Raw genomic sequence first — 22,682 nt, 5'->3', positions numbered from 1 at the left:
TATGCCTTTCCATATCTGTTTATGATCTCATCACCACTCACTTCTTTTATTATTGGTGTGATGCCATTAACTCATATATAGTTTTAAGAGGAGTTTTAATATAATCCAAATTTGTCATTCTTCTCTTTTCCCTAGCTACTCTATACATATATTATTATGATCTATTCACCTTTTCTATCATCCAATTAGAATCTACCATGTGTAGGGTTCCTTGTGTGTTTTCTAAATCTGTATTTATCACACTTTATTTTGTGTTAGTATATATTTTTTATTTGAGATGAATCATATTGAAAATAAGTTCCTATATTAAGTAATACTTTTAGACAAATTCAATGTAGACATTTTGTCCATAATAATAGTTTTAATATAAATTTGTCTCGTTACAAGAGAAAAAAAAAAAAAACCATTTTCAAACCCTCCTATCTTAGCTTCACTTATGCTTATGGAAGAATAAGAGCATACTAATAATTGGATTGCAAAATCATATAGAATCTTACCCAAATTTTCTAAGGGAAGAAACAAACAAAAATGCAAACTGATTCACACATTCCCACATAATTGAAAAAAGAGAGAGAGAGTATATATTACATTCTCTCTTGAAATTGAATGTGAGCTTAATTTTGCTAATTGATAAAGTGACTAAATTAAATGATTGAACTTTATGGGTGTCATTGAAAAAGGAAAAGGAAAAGGTAAATGACAGCACAAATCCATCTTTAGTTTGAATTGTATTGAACCACAAAATAGGCAAAGTGGGCTGTTGATGTTTCAATGAAAACAGCTTCCAATCCAATAGAATTTCACCAACTGTTATATATATATACATATATACATATATTATTTGATTTTGATACACATTCCCTCAAGATTCTTTCTTTTTCAAGAAATTAAAGAACCTTATTTTATATGCACAAAAGAAAGTTCTAGTTCTTAGGGTACTAATTATGTCACTTGGTGCACATTAAATATTCTTAACAAAAAGGCCAAAAGTCCATTACTTACTTAGCTACCTAACACCTGGCCTTTCAATTGTGTGTTGAATAGAGAAACAACCTTTTCTTTTTCTTATTTGTAGTAAGATATATCCATTTATATATAGAGGTAAAGTGAGAGAATTTTTGGGGATTCCACATTACTTATTTGAAGGCTAGAGGAGGATGAACGAGCCTAGCTAATTGAGCTATTTTGTAACCACTTTTAACTGAATAATATCCAATTGATTGGATGCTTTCTATGGTAAAATCTTTAACAACAAACCAAACCTTTTGTTTTGTGAGGTAGATAAAGTAGAATCCTTCTTTTTCTTATGTGGATGCCAAATGGGTATGCCTTCCTTGGGGTTCCTTCCACCATCTGTAAAAAAACAGTGATCTGGTGTGTGATTATGTTGAAACTTTGAAGTTTTTTTTTTTTTTTTTTTTTTGAAGAAAATCCAATCTTTCATCGATTATGTTGAAGTTGTTCAGTCTATATGACCTTCGATGAAGCCATCTCTAAAGCTTTTGAGGTTGACATTCATTCCCTTTCGACATAGACCGATTTCTTCATTCTCTACACCAGCTTTGTGATAGATCTTTCATGTTATGACAATGAAATTCAATATTTTATGCAGACTCTTTGGCTGATCTACATCGTAGTGAAGCAATTCCAAGGTTTCTCTCCTTTGTTAATCACAACTACAATCGAGCTTGCTATGCATGCATACATCGACTGACATCAATTTAAGTTTGAAGATCATCAAACATGGATGAACTTCGTTTGAAATATTGCTCGGTGGTTTTCCTTAATCTGTATGCTAATTCATATTTTAACAATTTCTTCCATAAATTGTCAAAATTGTCATTATTTATGTAGGGTTGGTATAAAGTTGATGCATAGAAGTGAACGATATAGGATTAAAAAAATCAGTGAAACAATAATAGAACAAACAAGTAAATGATAGCTTGAATCAAAAAGTATTCAACATGCTTATCATTCAAACATAACCATTCCATTAATAAACAATCAAGTACTTTGTTAGGAATTCAAAGGGAATACCAAACAAAAATATAATATCCCTTTTAAATCTCTTTGTTTTATTTGATTAACTTTCCTATTTCGATTCTAAACTATATAAACTTAGTTGGTTAGGTTCAATAACATATAATGTTACTAATTCGGTAAAAAAGTAAAAAAGGAACTAAAAAGTAACCAATATTTGAAAAAAAATGCATACTAGATAGGGTTATAGAATATGTTGTATTAGGTATAGTTGCTAAACGTTTAATGGGATTGAGATTATTTGTTATCATATAATTAAATGATGGAATAATGGTGATAGACACGAAATCTTTTCTAAACGAATTTGAGATTATGTAAGGTTATCGACATTAAATTTTTATGGAAACCTTTTACGAATGACCTAAAATTTGGATAAAAAATATCAAATGGCTTCTTTGTTGATATCAAATTTGGCTAAACATGCACGTGAAAAAGCATCTGGTACGTCCTTACTCTCAATCTCGCTATTGCTTCCTCTCTAGCTCTCTCCATTTCTTTTTCTCACCCATATCCAACATTCTCTCTATATCTCTCGTTTTCGCTCTTCCTCACTGAAGTTGAAGTTGGTCGTGTGGACTCTTTGTGTCAAAGGAGAAAAAGAAGACAGAGGAGAAGAAGAAGGTGACACACACTGGAAGAAAAAAAGGAGAGGGAGGATGCGAGTTGAAAAGAGAAAAAAGAAGAAGAAAAATCAAGAAAGGAATGACAATACCATAACTTTATGAAGTCATGACATATCCACATAGGGATATTTTTTGTATCAATACTGGAAGTATACTACAATATTGAATAAGGATGAACTAATTATGTAAATCATTGATGAAAAGTAAAGAAATTATGTAAATCATTGATGAAAAGTAAAGAAATATAGAGGGATCCTTAAAAAACTTAGATATAATTGAATAAAAATAACATTGGAATAAATATATGATAACATGATTAAAGATTAAAACGAATATATCTCAACTTAATGTAAGACTTTCAATCTTAAAATTATCGTGTATACTTAATAGTTTTCAGATACTTTAATGTAAGTCAGAACTATTGTATCGAATTAATCCTATAATCAATCGTCAACGTGATTAAACATGTATTATAACGATTCAATATTCAAAAATTCTTAATAAATTTATATTTTAGAAGATTAAATACACAAATTTATAAAACCTATAATTTAATCAAAATTTTGAGAAACACTAAGACTTATTTTTATAGAAAACTTAACATAATAAGTTTGGCGCAAAAACCTCAGCCTCTAGCCGTGGATTGGAAGATTAGGGTTTAAGCCAAAAAAAGATCGATTTTTTATTTTATTTTATCATTCTTCGTGCACAGAATTTAAGGGAGCTTTCGATTGTGAAGCTGCTGCTGCTGCTGCTGAGTGGCAATAGGGTTCCACTGTATTAGAAAATTCTTCAAGTCATTAAGGGGTGGTTACTACTTAGTTGTTGGTTTTATTCAACTGCTTGCTCTGTTTGTTCAACCTTCACGAAGTATTGGGAGCTGAAGATTCGGAGGCATTGAGAGTTTTTAGGGTTGTGGATTTTGCTTTGACCCTTGAAATAAGCCAAGGAGCCGAAGAAGGAAGAATCCCAGAATCTGCTTTTTTTGTTTTCTTTCAAATTTTTCTTCATTTTTTTTTATTGCATGTGAGGATTGCAGTAATGGCGACAGATCTTAGCGAATTCACCATCATCAAGGAGGGAGAGGCTGAGATTCTTATGCACGCGAAAAATGAAGTCTTTTTCAATAAGACCCAGGTGCCTTGTTTATTTGAATAATGGGTTTTTTGGGGGGTTTTGGAGTTTAGGCATTGTTCTTAATAAAAAAGTTAATTGGTCAGTGAAGAGTTTCGAAGGATTTGCATATGATTGTTTCTAGCATATGAAGTTACGCGTAAGTTGTTGATAGGGGAAATATTTAAAACCCAACTTAAGCTTCATGGGGAAGAAGATAAAAGTCAGGGCATGTTAGCATATTTAAATGATTGATATTTGATGGAGGAAATAAGATACGTAATTTATTCAGGTCAGCAGAGTATAATGTGGTATGCTAAATTCAAAGATATTTTTCCATGTATTATACACATCATGATGGCAATCTATCATCTTTTTCTCACTGCACTTCTTTTACTATATAATTTGTTTGAAGTCCAAGTAGAGTCCCATCAGTTATTAAGAGTATCTGGGAACTATTACCTACAATTTTTTTTAAAAAAAATTCTAATATAATCATAGAATTATTGGTTGTTGGATTTTCATTTTTTTGTGGCTTTTTTGGGTCTATACTGGCTTCAAGTTCTCCTCATGGTCGAATCTTGCCTCTGTAATGCTCAGGTTAACAACAGAGATATATCCATTGCTGTCCTTAGGTCATTTATAGCAAAACGAAAACAGGAGCATGAAGCAAAACTATCAAAAAGATCAAAATCAGGGCAGAAGCTTTCTGAAAATAATGGTTCTGAAACTGCTACGGAAGAAGCATGTAATGAATCTGCAACAAATGATGAAAAGTGCGATACAGATTGTGATGCTCATGAAAAACCATCAAATGAATGTGGAAGTCCAATGTTGTCAGAAGAACAAAAAGAGATCGTGGAGGGAAAAGAACAAAGAGGTCCCAAGCCAATTAGAGTTCTTGAGGTTGTTTTAATTTCATTGGCGTTTTATTATGTGCATGTACAAAGTTAATTCCTAGTTTATCTTCCAATAAAGTCTGAAGTTTATACATTTCAAATTAGGAATACGTTCATGCCTTATTTATTAGCCACCTGTTTGAGTTGTAGAGTCTTATGTTCTACAATCTGTCTTCTCCCCTACAAAGGCAACCAGAATTCTGAACTGATACTGCTACTGGGAAGGACCTTTGTAACACCCCCAATTGTAAATAAGTTTTTTTTGAGGGGCAGCGCTCTTTGGGGTGTTAGTTGGTTGCGGTTTATATTTTTTGTTTTCTTGTTTGTTTGGGTTTATGTTATCATTATGTTTTTGTGTAATATACTATGGTGAGTGTGTCACAGAGTGGAGAGTGTACACCTTCTTGAAGTGGTGGTTTGCTTGTTTAATTTTCTTATGATAATATAAGTACGCGTACGCCTTGTGAGTTAGTATTCTTACAACCTTCTAGGGATGGTCAACATGAAGTTCAGTAACAATTTATTAACAATGGATAGACCAAGAGGCTTGAAGTCTATGAAATTCATGTAGATTTTTCAAATATACAAAGATGAAGTTGTTCTTAATAGTGTGTACATTCCATGTTCATTATGAATGTGTCCTTGTTCTAACATATTAGAATTTAGTTCAACATATTGTCATTGGGTTTTATGACTCCGATGTTATACTGTGAGTCTACTATTTTGTTTGTGTTTTCTTCTCTCTTGGGATGTTTGGTATAAGTTATGGTGATATGTTTATCCATTCACTAACTGACTAATTCCTGTTTGAATTTGAAGGCCTTGTCAGCTTCTGGGCTAAGAGCCTTAAGATATGCTCGTGAAGTAGAGGGAGTTGGTCAAGTTGTGGCGCTAGACAATGATAAAGGTAACTTTTTAATTATTGGTTCTACCAAAAAGTTCTCTTCTGCCTCAAAAAAAGAAAAAGAAAAAATAAAAACTCTTTAGCAAATATGTTGACTTGGCCATTCTTGAAGAGGGGGAGGTGTAAAGATTTGGTAAGTAACGTGTAAAAATTTGGTAAGTATTGTAAACGACAATCTTAAATAATGGTCAACTTATGGGGGAGGGATATCTTATCTTCTTTTTTCTTTTTGTGGTATAAAACTTTTATTGTCTAAAAGAAAATAAAGAAAGAAAAAAGAATCTTGCAACAAGTTTGAAGTTTATAAGGATTGTCAATGGATAACATCTATGCACTCACTTCGTATGACCACAAAGAGCTCAAAGTGGTTACTGATCATTACATGCTTCACTTCTAGAAGGTTTTAGTAAGTGGAACCAGGAACACCACCTTTGGTTGATACTGTAATATTAAAGGCAGCTTTGCCTTGTACAAGCAGAGGAAGTTTGTGTTGATAATTCTTTCCTCTTTTATCTATATATACTTATGTATTCATCTTCTGGAGACATGTATTAATGGACTGCTAATGGACCCTTTGAAACAGAAGTTATCCATTTTACTAATCTTACAATAAGGTCTTATCTACATTGATTTGCTATTTAGTTGTTCCTTTTCAGTTATTGATAACTGAATCTGTTAATGATAAGTTTTTTCCCTTTAAACAGCATCTGTCGAAGCTTGTCGGAGAAACATCAAGTTTAATGGTTCAGTGGCATGTTCAAAAGTGGAATCACATCTTACTGATGCTCGTGTTTATATGCTCACTCACCCAAAAGAATTTGATATGGTATGCACACACTAATTCAGATATGTAGGTTATTTGGCTCCTCGGAAATTACATATAGGGAATTAACAATTGAGATGCATTTTCTTTTTCCTTGTTGTAGTTTAGATTTGTAACCATGTGAATAATTATGAATAACCACTTGTTGGCCTTTTGTAATTTCACCATTGAAATTCTAATTGAATGTTTCTCATCAGTAATAACATTAACAATATAATAATAATAATAATAATGTACGAGTACTGATGTTAATACGCAATTGAAAGTTTTTAGCAACTGCGTTGTTTCAGGTTGATTTGGATCCTTATGGTTCACCTTCTATTTTCTTGGACTCTGCTGTTCAATCAGTCGTAGATGGTGGCATGCTGATGTGTACAGCAACTGATATGGCAGTGCTTTGTGGGGGAAATGGAGAAGTTTGCTACTCAAAGTAAAGTTTTTTGCAGTCTCCAATTATCATTTTTTTAATGTTCACATAGATTATGTGCCCTAAAAATTGCTCTGATTGATTCAGATATGGCTCCTATCCTTTGAGAGGGAAATATTGCCACGAAATGGCTTTAAGAATCCTCCTTGCCTGCATTGAGGTATACCTATCTCCTGTGTATTTCAAAGGTTTTCTTGATGAGTTATTTTACCACCTTTCTGTTTCTCCTTATTCGTTAAAACTTTATGTACAAGATCATTCTTATCTTAACACACACGCAGGGTCATATAGAGCCTCTTTAACTGAAAGATAACGTACTTCAAAATTTTGGTCTCACTAACGAGCAGAAGTGGCCTCTTATGCATAACTTTTGTTCTAAATTCTTTGTAGAGCCATGCAAATAGATACAAGCGGTATATTGTTCCAGTGCTATCTGTTCAGATGGATTTCTATGTCCGGGTTTTTGTTCGTGTTTATACGTAAGTTGCCTTGGACTTTGAATTTAATGGTTAGCTTAGCTATATTATACTACTTTTTTGATGTGTTATAAATATTTGTATAAATATTGTAAAATAATTTGTTGCAGTTCTGCAAGTGCAATGAAAAATACTCCCCTTAAGCTCTCATATGTTTATCAGTGCACTGGTTGTGATTCTTTCCATCTCCAGCAGATTGGCAGAAGCGTCTCCAAGGTACACATTTATGCTGGTTAATTGCATAATTGAGTTTATTTTTACTGTCCCATGTAATTTCTCTAACTGGTTTGAGTTTTTCCTGCTTATTTATACATTCTCTTTCCCCCCTCCTGTTTAAACAACTAGTTTTTATTGATTTGAACGAGATTAAAACAAACATCCCACAAAAATGGATCAGGCAGTCAAAAGTGGAGAACACAGAATGCAAATTACTATAAATGGGCCTTAACTTTTGATGATAAGAAATTATTTCAAAGTTCTGAATTATGAGTGCAAAGGGACCTATTAAAATGCACCAACCTGCACACATCTTCCTCGCCTTTATCTAGGCAGACTGAAGGCTTGCTTCTTTTCCCTGTACTAGGATGGATTTCTTATCATCCCTTTTCTTCCCCAATATTTAACACTTTGTTTATCCTTGAAGGAAAGAACAAAATATGTTGCCAATGTTACCTATTGATCCTGTACCACAATATCTACTGATGCTTCTATGCCCTTTATATAATATATTTACTTCTGCTTGGAAGTTAATCCTAGTTTGAAGTAGTAATTTATTTCTTTATAATGTGAATTTGTATGGTTTCTTTCTTGATGTGCCACCTATCATTTTTCTTTCAGAACAACAGCGTCAGGTATTTACCTGGTTTTGGTCCTTCTGTTGCTCAAGAGTGCAGTGATTGTGGGAAGAAATTCAACATGGGTGGGCCTATTTGGTCTGCTCCTATCCATGATCAAGAATGGGTTACTTCCATGCTAGCAGATGTGAAGTCTATGAAGGACTCTTATCCTGCATATGATCGTATATCTGCTGTATTGACAACAATTTCCGAGGTGCGTTTTATTTCTGGGTCTGGCATTACAGCTCCATTTTGAACGAACTATTAGTATGATATTAGGCCATTGGAATCATGCTGTTGGTTATTCTTGTCAGGACTACTTTGTAATTTTAGCCATTACCTAATTTCCCTAATAAAAAAAATAAACAAAAAGTTTGAAATTGTAGTCAGTTTGGATAATCAGAAAATTCATTATGATAAATTAGGAACCATAAGATTTTTTTGGCCCTCCCCAAGAAAGACTAATAAATAAGGACCTTCGATTGTTGAAAATCAAATGAGGAACCAGGAGATGAAATCCTATAGATTCCTTTAGAAGATTAGGGTAGTTTCGAGGATAATTATAATTTTTGGCCAATCAGAAAATTCTTTTCTCCATAAGAATTGAGAAAGTTATAATGATAAAGTATGTATGTTTGTTACAATATTCAAGATAACTTGGCATATTTCATTCTGGAGTATCTCCAATTCCCTAGTACTTCATTGGCCAGCCTTCCCAAGGGATTTGTCCTGAGATCTTTCCATCTCGACCATAGTGTAAAAAAAGGTTCAATAGCTAATGTGATTGTAGCTCAAAAGTAGTTCTAATTGACATAACTTTCGTCCCTGGTGGTCGAAGGTTCAATCCCCATCCTCATAGTTGTACTAAAAAAACCAAAATACATAAGATTGTGATATAGCCTTTAAGAAAAAAGGTTCAATAATTTTGTACTTTCAAAAGAAAAGTGAGTATAGATATATACATATTTCTTTCCACTTCATAAATTGGGCAGTGCATGGAAATAATTCCCAGATTGGTTTATTTTCTAACTTGTGAAGGATTAAGTACAACATGCGAATAGTTCAGTGGCATCCCATGGTAAAGAGTCATGCCAAGTACACTCTTATTCATCTGTTGACTGTCTGTTGTGTGCTGAATGCTGAGTCTTTTTCTTTGCACGTTGCACTTATTGACTTGGATGTATTTATCCTGTGCAGGAGCTGATGGACGTTCCTTTATTTTTGAGTCTACACAACCTCTGTGCAACATTGAAGTGCACATCTCCTTCTGCCGTGAATTTCCGTTCGGCAGTGATTAATGCAGGATATCGCATATCGGGCACTCATGTGAATCCATTAGGTCTGAAATCAGATGCTCCCATGGATGTTATTTGGGATATAATGCGTTGCTGGGTAGGGCATTCTGAATTAAAAATTTCATTATATACTCGATTGAATGACATTATGGGGCTGAACAACCCATTGAGTGGAGTTAATATGTTAGAGTTCATAAGTTTGTGTTTGGAGTGTAGAGTTGTATGATTGACTTTTTCGACAAATGTGAAAGATAAAGTTTCTCGATAAATGTGAAAAGTATGGAAAGATAGAACTACTCACTAAATATGCATATTTCATTAGTATTATTGAAATTGAATTGTTTTTTAGTGGGTCAAATAACCTCTTTATTTGTACTTTGTATATTATAAGCCTTGTTACCCCACGTGGAACTTTAGAGCTTTGTTAGTCCTTAGTCTTGCTTGTATATCGTGATTTCATCGATCCTTTTTTATGTAGGTAAAAAACCACCCAGTTAAAACTCAACCAGAAGATCAGGCAGGAAGTATCATTCTTGCCAAGGAACCAGTTCTTGAAGTAAGTTCCATTTTGTAGTTCCAACTGTTGATTCAGTTGCAATGTTTTTGTCCTCAAGTTTTCCTCTGTCGAACATATCATTATTTCCAAGAGTTAAATTTTGAGTTACCCTTAAGAAATGTACCAAAAACTGAATAGCCTGTGGCTGATGTACTTTTGCTGATTCTAATATTCTTCTTGGCAGGCTAATTTTGCTAGAGCTGTAGCATCTCTTAGCAAGGCACAAGCAAAGAAAATTGCACGCTTCCTTCCAAATCCTGAAAGACATTGGGGCCCCAAGCTCAGAGCAGGTCGTCAAATCACTAGTAAACACATCTCTCTACTTGGTGCAGAGGCAGTAAATGGAGCTCTCAGCCATACGGATTCCGAAGAGCCTAACGCGAAACGTTCCAAGGTAGAAGAAGAACCAGCTCCCAACCAGTAAAAAAAATTCTTTTATCTTATACTTTCTTTTATGCTTCTAAGTTATGCAGTATTACTTTTTGACCCTCTACTTGAAATATTCTTGTTTGGGAACACTTCTACAGAAGTAGAAATTTTTGTTTAATATTGAGGAAGGCTTTCTTTCAAAATATATATCATTTTTGTTCGTCTTTAGGATGTTCAGATTTTTGTCAAGAGAAAGATCGAGATTTCCAGGGAATGTACAACAGTACAAGAAGTCTTTCCCTCTCCATCCCTACAATTAGGTGTTTCTGGTTGGTTATCCTTATTTCCTCTTCAATGGAGGTCTTATTTTTTTAAATTGAGCCATCTTCTCCATAAAAGTCGAGTTCGTTAGTCATATTAAGGCAATATTTTGCTTGCAAAATTTTTAAGTCTTAGTTTCTAAAGCTTTGGATCGACAACTTCAGAGGTGTAATTTATACGTGGTTTATGCAGAGAAACTAGTTATACAAAGTGGTTCTTTCTTATATTATTGTGTTTGGTATAATATGTAGTTGGAATTAACAAATGGCTACTTTAAGAATATATTAACTATAAGATCAATTTTTTAATTACATGTACAAATCTATTGTGTTTTGATTAGCTTTCTCAATGTGGATTGCTATTTCATGATTTAAGAGAAGTTTGAAAAAATGGTGGGCAATTAGCATGCTCTTACCATTCATCTAGTTGTACTAAAAGAGGTTTTCACCTCTCAAATTTTGTTTATCCATCGATGGTGTTCCAACTTTTATTGTTTGCTAGCAAACTGAAAAAATCAATCTAAATAGACCCTCTGATTTATTACTTGACGGTGGTTTTTGAAGTTTAATCTTGTTAAGTCGAGGACAAATGAGGAAAGAGTGCCGTATACTGTATCATCATTGTTTAAACGTTTAGAACTTGCAAATGTTTTCTTATCATCTAATAATTCCTTTTCTCATCACTATCTAAAGAGTTCCAATAATAGCTGTAACCTGCGTTATCTTATTATTGAGCAAGTAAGTAGAATGATCATGTACACATGAACAAGGCTGTTATTCATATATTATATACAACAGACCTTCTAATGCTTAAGTTGATCCATCTAGCTTGAGTTTGGTAGAAATTCGATACAATAAAGAGCAATAGCAGTAGGCTTTTGAGTGGGTGTAGGTTGGATTTGTTTAGCTAAAAGCCCAAATTGAAAGGTTGGAAAGGTAAAGTTCTTTAAAGTGGAGAAAGAATTTGAAAATTCAATTTCATTCCTTTTGTCCCTAAAGGTCAATGTGTTAGAATGTTATTGTACATTCTCTCCCATATATTTCTCTAACATTGACAGTACCTATAATACCATCATATCTCCATCTGTACATCGAATTCTTCACACTAACTCTTACAATTTTTTTTTTCTTCTTTTAATAAATATATTATTAGTTTAATTCAGTCAGTAAGATGAAACCCTAATGTGGAACCCACTTGGTGCTTCCACTCTTGGAAATTTCAAGAGCTTATCTCCTCCAACTTCTTCCCATCTGCAAAACAAAACAAAGAAAGAAAAGTTTCAATCTTTGATCTCAAGTTTCTATTCTAAAAGACACTACTTAAGTCCATCTTGGGTAAGATCTATCTTTATACATCTCATGGGCCTATGATACATTCTTTTTAATTCATATTCTATAGTGATGTATAAAGATGTCAAGATGCATTTAAGTATTCCTGTTGGCGTATTATATAAATAGAAAGAGAGAGCTACCTGTATTTAGTTACAAAGTAATGTAAGAAAGTAGAAATCTCAGCAATTCCCAATTCTTTGCCAGGACAAAGTCTTGTTCCACCACCAAAGATGAAGAAGTAATTATTGGACTCTAAGTTGTTATCCTGAAAAACGTTGAACAAGGGCAAAATGGTCATTTTACAATAAAGGGTAAGAGAGAGAAAAAAGGGTTAGAGAGAGAGAGAGAGAGAGACCCACCAGCCATCTCCAAGGGTTGAAGGTGAATGGTTCAGAATAAAGAAAAGGGTCATAGTTGATCTCTCTTGTATACACATAAATCCTCCATCCTTTTGGAATTAGAAAGCCTATAAAAAAAAGCAAAGAAGAAGAGAAAAAAAGGGTTAAAGATTGAAACTTCTTTTTGCCAACTTTTTGGTTTGATCTCAGCACATTGTTGTAATGAAAGAAGTGAAGAAGATCTGTCATTCTTTATGAGCCTTATCTAAGTCTGACCCACAAACAAAAAAAAAAAAAGAAAGAAAGAAAGAAAGAAAAACAGAACAGAGAGAGAAAGAAAAAGTAGACGAAAGTGAAGAAAAGGGATATGAATTTTGGTAACTGCAAAAACAAGATCTTGAGCCCCTAAATAACTCAAAAACAAAAACTTGTTTGGTACTTTTAAAAGTTTGCAATTTATGCCTAAACTTTTATGTTGTTTGGTTAACGTAACGAAATAATCACGTATAGATGGAGCATTTTAAGCTAGACTTGTAAGACTAAATTCATTGTATTATGCCAGTTTTAAATCCAACCTTCTTTTCTACTGTCTTTTCGTTACAAGATTCCATTTTTGTTTTGTCCTTGATTTTTCACTTACCCAACGCCATTCAAATGCATTTCACCTCTTCAAACAATCCTTTAGGTTTTGTAGTTCTGATGTAGAAGTTTGAGAGCCAATATTACGACTATTAAAATGATGTGTAAGGGTATTTGTTAAGAAGAAAAAATAATTTTGGACATAATGATGTTTTAAAAGAGAGGCTTTTTTTTCTTTTTTCTAATCTTATACAAGTTGATGAGAAAACCCCAAATTTTATAATGAATTTTTATACAATAAAGTACTCATAAACTCACCATTTAATTCCATATCTTTTGTAGTTTTCCTCAAAACCCCATTAACAATAGTAGCCAACCTTGATGTTTCAAATATCACCTAAAAGAAAAAACAGTGTAAAGTTAGAATCTTTATGATTTTTTTAAAAAGAAAAACCCCATCAAAGAACTAATAAAAAAAACAACAGTAAAAACATAAAAACCATACCGCACGAGTGAATTTCATTGCTTTAAGATCATCCCAATCAATGGGGTCCTCAGGATTTTTCTTCTTCTCTCTTATTGCTAAATGTTCTTCCTGAAAATTTTCAAATCTCTAACTTAGAAATGAATAATAATAAGAAAACCCCCAATAGCTTTTTCAAATTTCCAACTCAAAAAAGTTGTAAATCTTTCTTTATTACTTGTTTTTAATACTCACTCTTAGTTGCTGAAGAACTTTGGGATGATCATGGAGGAACTTTACAGCCATCATTGAAGTTGTTGAAACAGTTTCATAGCCAGAATACAAAACAGTAATGATTTGATCAATAATCTCTTCATCATTTAGTTTATATTTGTTTTCTTCACTCATAAAATAACCAAGCATGTCATTTTTTTGAATCTTTGAATCTCTTCTCTCTTTAATCAGCTGTTCCAATAGCTTTATAATGTTCTTCCTCGCCTGAAAAATCACAAAAACAACCACTCATTTACTGATGAAATTCAACTAAACGAGATAACATGCTCTGATGTCATGTTAGAAATAGAGTTTTACCTGAATTCCTCGGCGGTAATTCGTGCCGGGAAGATCGATAGGGAGAGAGAGAGTGCCGAGGACTAACTTAAAGAACTCAGGGGTGAAAGATTCCGATAACGGACCGGATTCGAATCCGGCAATCTGCTTCATAGATGAGCGGAGAGCCATCTAAAGAGGAAGAAAGAACAAAAACAGAAAAGGGTAAAAATTGAGTGTAAACAGAGTGAAATTAGCAAAAAAAATTTACAAAAATAAAGTTCACCTCTTTAGTTTTTTCTTGTATATCAATGATTTGATTATCCCAATTACTCAAATGGGATCGCATAAACTCATCAATGTTAGGAAGAAGACGATCTTTAATCATGGTGGGACTAACAATAGCAAGCAGAGCACCTCTCATAAGCTTATGAGCGCTGCCGTGTACGGCGGCGATATTGCATTTTCCGAGTATATCAAGCATGGATTGAGGGTAACCAGGAACGAGTCCTTTTGATTCATTCATTAAGACATATCGATTCACTTCTGGATCCATAGAAACAATGGTAGGACACCCCAAAATATGCGACTTGAAAATGCTCCCATACCTTTTTTAAAAAAAAAAGAAGAACCAAAGCAATGATTAAAACAAATCCAAAAACTCAAAAAACCAGAAGAAAAGCAGAGTGAAATCAATTAGTATACCTTGCTCTTTGAGATTTCATAAAATTTGGACCTTGTTTAAGAAACTCAGTGGTTTCACCAAAAATAGGCCATCCCATTGTACCGGGAGGCAACCCTTTTTTGCTGTATCGAACTTCATTCCATCGGAGTAAAGCGGAGCAAAAGAGGAGGAGTAAAAAGAGAGCAATAATCACCATGGCTAAGGCCATTGAAGGTGGAATGAAGGTCTGAAGAAAGAGAAAGAAATGGAGCTTTCTCTTTTAATGTATGGAGGTTTTGGTTGGATTTATGGGTACCCAAAAGCAAGTGAGTGTCATATATATAGACCTCTGAACCACCGCGTGTGGGAGGAGAGAGAGAGAACAGAGAGAGAGAGAACAGAGGAAGTTTTTTTCTTCTTCATTTCTTTGAAAATAAAGATCCCTATGAGGGAAGGGGACCCTACAAATGGTTAGAAGGAAAGAGTAGGCTGTAAAATTCAATGGCTATGGAGAAAAAATGGAAGTATTTGTTGTTGTTTACTTGTTTTAACCTTTTGGAACTAAAGTGAGTTTGGTTCTTGAATTGGCACTTTAATCTATGTGGCCTCTAAAATTCATTGTCTATGGAGAAAAAAAGGGAAACTTGTTTTTGTTACTTGTTTTAACCTTTTTGGAATTTTGTTAAAAGAAAAAAATAAATAAACCCTTTGGAACTAAAATAAGTTTGGTTTTGAGAAATTTGTCAAGATGACTCTTTTTTTATTTATTTAATAATGTGATTTGAATTTTTTTAAAAAAATGTTAGGGTGAAATTACTAAAATAAATTTATGCACGTGGAAAAACTCATCTTTCTCTCATTGTTTATCGAATACTATTGTCTCGTCTCTCAATCTCTCTCTCGGCGACGATCTATTTGTGAATACCATTAAACACAATATGCTCAATCTTGGTTTCGGTCTTCGAGAGAATGGAATGCAGGAGGGTCGTCAATTACTGCTCTATCTAAGTATGGAGTAGAGGAGGTCGTTGATTTCAATTCCATTTGGGTGGAACGAAGGAAGGTTGCCAATTTCGGCTAGATCACGTTGAGAAATGGAATGAATGACAATCATCGAAATCGTGGAATAAAGCCTTGCTCAGTTGTCGAGGGAAAATAAGTGGAAAGAAGAAGGAAATCACGTTAGATTTAGATAAGAAAAGGAAATCACACTATAGAAAAAGGAAGGTGAAAAAGGAAGGGCAAATTTGTAATTTTGCTCGTCAGTGACGTCAATCGAATTTTGTTTTCATAAACCAGTTCAATGGGTATAATTTGCACACTTTCTATTTCATTCGTACAAATTTTTCTTTAACCTATATGACATTTTCAAATACAACAACAACATCAAAAAAATTGAAGTATAAAACAATAATTTAAAAAAATTACAAATATAGCAAAATGTGTTAAAATCTAACAATGATAAAAGTCTATCTAATGAACTATGTTGCAAATATTAATTTATCATAATCTATTGGTGATAGAAGTTTATCATTGATACATTTTACTATATTTGTAATTTTTTAAAATGTTGTTATATACTTAATTATTATTTGTTAAAATAGTTTTATATTATAATGACCAAAAATTGATATTATTTATCAATAAACTAAAACCTATTAAATACTCTACAACACATTTAAGCTTTTTTACTATATATAAAAATAATTTTAATTTTCTTTTTCTATTCTTAACAATTTCTTCTTATCTAATTAACCACACCATTTTTAAATTCTCCACCTAAAGAATAATAATAATAATAAATAATAAAAATTAAGATAGAGACAAAGAGTCTTTCCACCACCCTACCAAGCTCCAAGATTTTAATTCCAAGGGACCCTTCATTTATTTCTTTCTTTATTCACTATTATATTTCAAAAAACATAATCGTGCTCGGTTCGTAGGTTTCATTTTGATTTATTAACCTAAGGTTAACACAGATACAGTTCAACAAAAGTTCAATCTTTCACTCTCGTAATCATTGACTAAAAAGAAAAGTTTAGGATTGAAAAGTTCACATTGGTTAAGTCTTTAAAATTACAAACTTGTATTTGGTTTGTGTAGCTAATAAGACTAACGAATTCAGAGTCTATTCTCATCTATAGTAGACGCAAGACACTTTCCTGTCGAAGATCAACAGTTTGAACTTACTCCACAGTTGAGAAAAAATGTCATAGCTTGAAAAGAGCAAACCAATATTTTAGATTATACAACCAAAGGTCTATGTCTATGATATATGGGTGCATATAAATCTCTACTTGTATGCTTACAATTATTGTTGTTATTATTATTCGAGTGAAATCAAAAGTAGAATATGCACGGTTGAGACAAAAAATGAACTCATCCTAACACATCTCGGTGTAATTATAATTGGAACACACACATATGTATACTCAACAAATTGGGATATGAAGATTTAACTGTAAAATATTTTTATAGAATCTATACTCAATACATAAAAAAAAATCTAAAACGTGTAATTTTTTAAAAAAGTAAGAAGACTTCATCGCATGCATGAAAAACTATGCTTGTATAATTTGGTGGGATGACCGAAGTAAAATGTATCTAAAATAGGTTGGGGTGATGGAGAATTGAAAGAGGAAGATTTGAATTCGAAATGGGAAGCAAAAGAATATTATAATGTATGAGAGGAAAAAGAGGGTTAGATTTGGATATAGCATAAAAGGTAAAAGGGGAATAGGGATTCGGAGAGTAGGGGTATATATTGTATTTGTGTATTGGTAAAAGAATGACAGTTTAAGAAAGGATGTGTGGAAGAAAGAGCACATGCAAAGCACCTCATTTGACCATTTTTCTTTACAAAAAGAAATTGAAAGATTTTTAAAAAATGAAAAGAAGAAAGAAAGAAAAAAAGGCATTGAAATTTCCAGTCCTTCACATGACTATGAACACAAAACAAACACACATAAAACCTCTGCTAATGGAATTTACATCACCCACTAAAAGACAATCTCTAGTTTTTCTTTTACCCTAAAACCCCATGTGAGTGAATATTTTTCAAAAGGAGTTTTTAACTTTATGGTTCCATTCTAACTATAACTTTGTAACTAAGACATAACTCCCCCTTTCCTTCCTCTTTCAAAACAAATAATGGAAAACTCAACTCTCTTAGGACCATCTTTAATTTGGACATATATGTCATGCATTTTATATATATATTATAAAGTAATTAGAAGAACAACAATTCATTATTTACTTCTTTTCTTTTTTACATGCGCGTGTGTATTCGCATCAACTTACATAAATAAGAGAATTTGCATGTAATTCATTTCCAATAGAGGATTAAACCAACCATGACTTCTCAACCACTAATGACCAATCCATAATGGTTGAAGGATAGTTTGTTTTATAATTATGTTTTTTTAAGTGAAAATACTTTTTAACAAACAACCGTAACTGGTAAGTACTTCTGCATGTGGAACTAAAAATTTAGTTTAAAATTACAGTAGCTTTTAAAATAATTGATGTAACGTGCTTTTTAGAGAAATAAGTTGCAATGTAAAGTGAGATGAGTGTTTGGTAAATGTCAATTTTAAATTTAAAAAAGTAGATCATTAGTGGAATTTTATAATTTCCATGAAAACATTATACGAATGTGTTTAATTATTTTCTAACATGTCATACATCCTCTTTAGAACTAATCAATCCATCCCGTGTAATATTACATTTGAAATAAATATTATTTGTTTATATTTTTTTTTTCAAAAGAAAAGTTTAAAGGTGGGATTAAACCGTCGAGCTATAAAACGATAATTAATTAAATAGCCTATATATAAATTAAAATATATTAGGTCTGCTACACTTTAATTAAAATAAAATTTTCACGTAGGTCTAGGTATAGAGTTGATTAATATACACCAATAACATGTTAGGAGTTTGTATCGAAAAATTATATAATGTTGAAACGATGATGATGTGTCGAAGTATGTGAGGGTTAAATTGTTGATGTGTATTATAATATGGATTAAGAAAACATTCAAATTAGACATTGGGTTACTAAAAAACACTTTAGTACTTAATGATAGGGCAAAACCTTGATCTTGATGCCACAATGATGGTCAAAAAGGTTGGCCAAAAGTAGATCTCCCTTTCAACTTACTCACTTCCTTATGGAATTAAAAATGCATCCTATTTTTCCTCTTAAAAATATTTAAAATACTATTTTGATTTTTATATTTTTAAAAAATCTTTCTTCCATTTCAATCTAAAATACGTTTTCAAACTTTATAGTAAAAATGCTAATAGAATAATAACTACGAACAGAGACTAACTTTAAGATTTATTGATAGTCGAAAGATTAAAATTGAAAAATAAAAAAATATAAATACTAAAGTTGGACAATAATTTATCACCGAGTCGGACTAATGATATTGGTACAATGTCAGTTTTCTACACTATATCGATGGCTCCAACATCCAAACCTTTCAACTAATGAATTTTGTTTCTTTTATTCTTCTTTTTAAATTCGAATTCTATTTCCTATTTAGATGATCATGCTATAAACGATAATCATATAATTCTACGTGATTTGCTTTAATAATAAAACCGTGTATTTGAAATTCTTGTTGCATTATGTCACAATGAATAATGAAGGTTAATAATTGTCTTGTTGCTACGATCTTTCATGGAAGACGAAATTTTGAAAGACACCCGACACTTTCCTTAGACAAAGACGATGAACGTTGGAAACGAAAACGAAAAGAAAGAAAAAATAGTTAAAAAGAGAAAGAAAGAAAAGAAAAAAACAGTGAAATGAATGAAAGAGAGGTAGGAGAGGGCCATTCAGAAATAGTATATTGAAAGTGTGTGGGGGCAACTTCCGTACAGTTGGTGTACATGATGTTCATCAATCTAATCAATACCTTGTAGCCCTTCAAAAATGACACATTTATATTGTCCTTTGTATTTTTCTTTTATCTTCAATCTCTTTCGTTTCCTATTTTAAAACTTATTTTAAGTTTTTAACTTCTAAAACAAATTAAAATCTCTTACGTCTCATGCTAGTGTTTTTTGGCTTTCTCGATTAAATATTCTAAAACGAACAAATCAACTTATTACAATCTTCCACGTCCTTACAATAGTTTGTGGAGAACTTTTTTATGTGCTTGACTCTTTCCACATGATTAAGGATAGAGTGTTCTTATTGAGTTGAACGTTGCCCGACATGGATGCTTTCATTTTTAAGAGATAGTTTTGTTGGTTAGGCCTAATTTATAAAGTTCTCATGAAATTTTTTCTTTATAATAATAAAACGCGGTTATTCTCACATTTATGTCAAAATCAATATGTATCAACTTTGAACATGTATATATCATGCAATATTTTTTAATAATAGAATATAAATATGACAAACTCATATCAACTACAAGTAGGGACGACCAATAATACACAAGGTAAGTCGTGCACAACTATACAATTTATTAGATCGACCATGTGAGTTTAGGTTTGAAAAGAAACAAAATCATATATATGTTTCGTTATGGGGTTGCACCAAATCCATCCGTCCGTTCCCTCTCATGGATAGTAAAACCAAACAAAAAAGAACTAATTCTCTTAAGAAAGATCGTCATACGATAAATTCATCAAATAACTATTTAATTAGCTACACAAATATAGATGCAATTATGCAATGTCGAAGTTTGTTGTTACGTGTATATATATAATTTTAGTTTTGTTTGAAGATGAAGCCGACTTTCTTGTCTTGAGCTGGCACTAAAATTTGGAATGGATGGTGACTTGAAGAAAAGGGTGGATCCATTGAGATCCCTTGGAAAAGGATTTGACATGCTTATCAATATCTCAACTTTATTATTTATTATATGTTTTTCTCTCTTTTTTTTTTCTTTCTTTTTCATCTATTCTCTTTAAGAAGTAAATTTTCTAACTTTCTTTTTTCCAAAAAAGAAAGAAAAACTATTCAACATGAAGATGGAAAAAAAAAACTAAAGTAGTTTTTGAAGAAGTCAAGAATGACTATTCATATGTTGAATTTTGTAGATGTGGAGGGTATATATATATATATATATTGAACATTTTTAAAGTGTGTTTTTTTTCTTCTTCAATTTAAATAACTTTATGAAATATTTGAATATCATAATTAGCAAAAATTAAATTTCTAAGAAACACAACTTTGAGTTTTTTTTTTAATTGATTTGGTTTAATTTATTCAACGAGTTGGATCTGCTTTATTAACTAGTAATTTGGATTGGATTAAGAACACATGTTAAAAGGAAGGAATTAAAAAGAAAACAAATCTTGGAATTTATATATTAAAAAAATGATGAGTATTCAATTCTTTTAGACTTTGGAAATTTGAATATTGAAAGGGATGGAGAGACATTAATTAAGGCTAAAGAGATAGTTCCTAATCATAAAAATTGTTGTAGGAAAATAATGATAATTGTGTGTTTCTTTCTTTTTATTATTTTGACAAAGACAATGGTAGACAACAATAGCTTGGTAAGTTATTATCTAAACAATGTAAAAAATAGATAAAAATATGTCAAACGATTTACAAATTATAGTAAATTTTTTTACAGTTCAAATAGACATTGATAGAAATCTATCGAAATATATTAAAGTCTATCAATAATAGAAATTGTTACATGTTTGTTACTGATACTATCAGTGCTAGAAATCGATAAATGTCTATTATTGATAGAGGTTGATAGAAGTCTATCAATATTTCGTTTTTGTTATTTTTGTAAATAGTTTGACATTTTTTTCTATTCGAGAAAATTTTTCATTAAAAAACTTATTAATTATATATAACACAAAATTCTAGACAAAGTCTTAATTGAAAGGTATACTTAAACAAACTAAATACACAACGTTTTCAAAAGGTGAACAAGATCATGCTATTTCATTCGTCGTACAACAAAGTACACTTTCTTTTGTCAAACCTAACAAGATTAATAGATGCTAATTAAGTAGCCTCCAAAACACATGGGACGATTATTTTAGAAGGTGACCAACAAACAAAGACTTCAAAAGAGTTTTAAGTTTAACCAAACTAATTATACATCGTATTAAATTTAAAAAAATCAATGTCGTTTAACATATTGCCAAATCATATCCTAACAAATTTACTCATCACAATCAATTCAATTCTAAAACAAATGTACACACAATATAGATGAGGAAAAAAGAAGACGACAACGATGTATGTGTGATATATAAAAATGTATTCATAATATATAAATGATATAAACATGTATCATTGAAAACAAGGTTAAATTATACAAAAACAACCCATAAACTCTATAGGCCACTAAACATAAAAAAGAAGTTCCATTTTTTTTTTTTTATCGTTAAATTAAAATCGGCAAAACACTACAAATTACATATCTTCTAATACACATTAGTCGTTACATTAAGTTTTCTTCCTATTGTAACGAAAATTTTGGATGTTAACTTTTTAAAGAAAATTTTATGGAAGTTCTCAAAATTTATGGAATCTTACCTAAAATATTATAAATATTTATATTTTTCTAGAAAATGTTTTAAATAGTAGAGAGGATTGATGTAGACATGAAATAGGCAAAAGAGGGTAAATAGAGGGACAAAGCATAATATAACATAGGACACATTAGAAGTAGGGTGACAAATAGATATATAATTCGTAGGGGTATTTTTTTTTCCTTACGATATTAAAAAATAGTAAATATAGAAAATTGAAATTATTTTAAATAAAAAAACTTGTATGATAATAGAATAATAATTTATATTTTTCATATTTTAATTTGTTTTGCTAAAGATGGTGGTAGAAAAAGAGAGATAGAATGGTAGATTTGATTTAGGGATATATAATATAATTGAGAGGGGCATTGCCGACATGATATGATGTATGGATTGATTGGAAATAAAAGGTTAATAATTTAGAAAATAATAATAAAAGAGAAAGGAAGTATATAATATAAAAGAAAGAGTGATGGAGATAGATGAATGATAGAAGAGTATGAAAGAGGAAATGCACGGAACTTGCATATAAAGTTCACTCTTACTAATATATATATA

The 22,682-nt window shown here is 31.6% G+C and overlaps 2 protein-coding genes across 2 annotated transcripts; one reads left to right on the top strand and one right to left on the bottom strand.

Moving 5' to 3' along the window:
- The first annotated feature begins 3,302 nt into the window (after window positions 1-3,302).
- LOC101206613 (probable tRNA (guanine(26)-N(2))-dimethyltransferase 2) lies at window positions 3,303-10,666 on the top strand. Its single transcript, XM_011657713.2, has 12 exons — window positions 3,303-3,800; window positions 4,377-4,682; window positions 5,495-5,582; window positions 6,284-6,405; window positions 6,693-6,832; window positions 6,917-6,989; window positions 7,220-7,308; window positions 7,416-7,521; window positions 8,143-8,355; window positions 9,339-9,533; window positions 9,915-9,992; window positions 10,177-10,666. Exons 1-12 carry the CDS (start codon window positions 3,705-3,707, stop codon window positions 10,414-10,416), a joined length of 1,746 nt encoding a protein of 581 aa, XP_011656015.1. The 5' UTR covers window positions 3,303-3,704; the 3' UTR covers window positions 10,417-10,666.
- Window positions 10,667-11,437: 771 nt separating this feature from the next.
- On the bottom strand, window positions 11,438-15,011 carry LOC101206858 (cytochrome P450 85A). The gene is made up of 9 exons (XM_004141424.3): window positions 14,648-15,011; window positions 14,229-14,550; window positions 13,985-14,134; window positions 13,649-13,891; window positions 13,436-13,525; window positions 13,249-13,327; window positions 12,373-12,479; window positions 12,154-12,278; window positions 11,438-11,932 (listed from the first exon to the last, which is right to left on the bottom strand). The coding sequence occupies exons 1-9, from the start codon at window positions 14,833-14,835 to the stop codon at window positions 11,845-11,847; spliced, it is 1,392 nt and encodes a 463-aa protein (XP_004141472.1). The 5' UTR covers window positions 14,836-15,011; the 3' UTR covers window positions 11,438-11,844.
- Between the last annotated feature and the right edge of the window lie 7,671 nt (window positions 15,012-22,682).

This window comes from Cucumis sativus, chromosome 5, assembly GCF_000004075.3.
Source record: "Cucumis sativus cultivar 9930 chromosome 5, Cucumber_9930_V3, whole genome shotgun sequence".
Lineage (NCBI taxonomy): Eukaryota > Viridiplantae > Streptophyta > Magnoliopsida > Cucurbitales > Cucurbitaceae > Cucumis > Cucumis sativus.
Note: the sequence above shows the minus strand (reverse complement) of the source record. Positions and strands in the feature narration are given on the sequence as shown.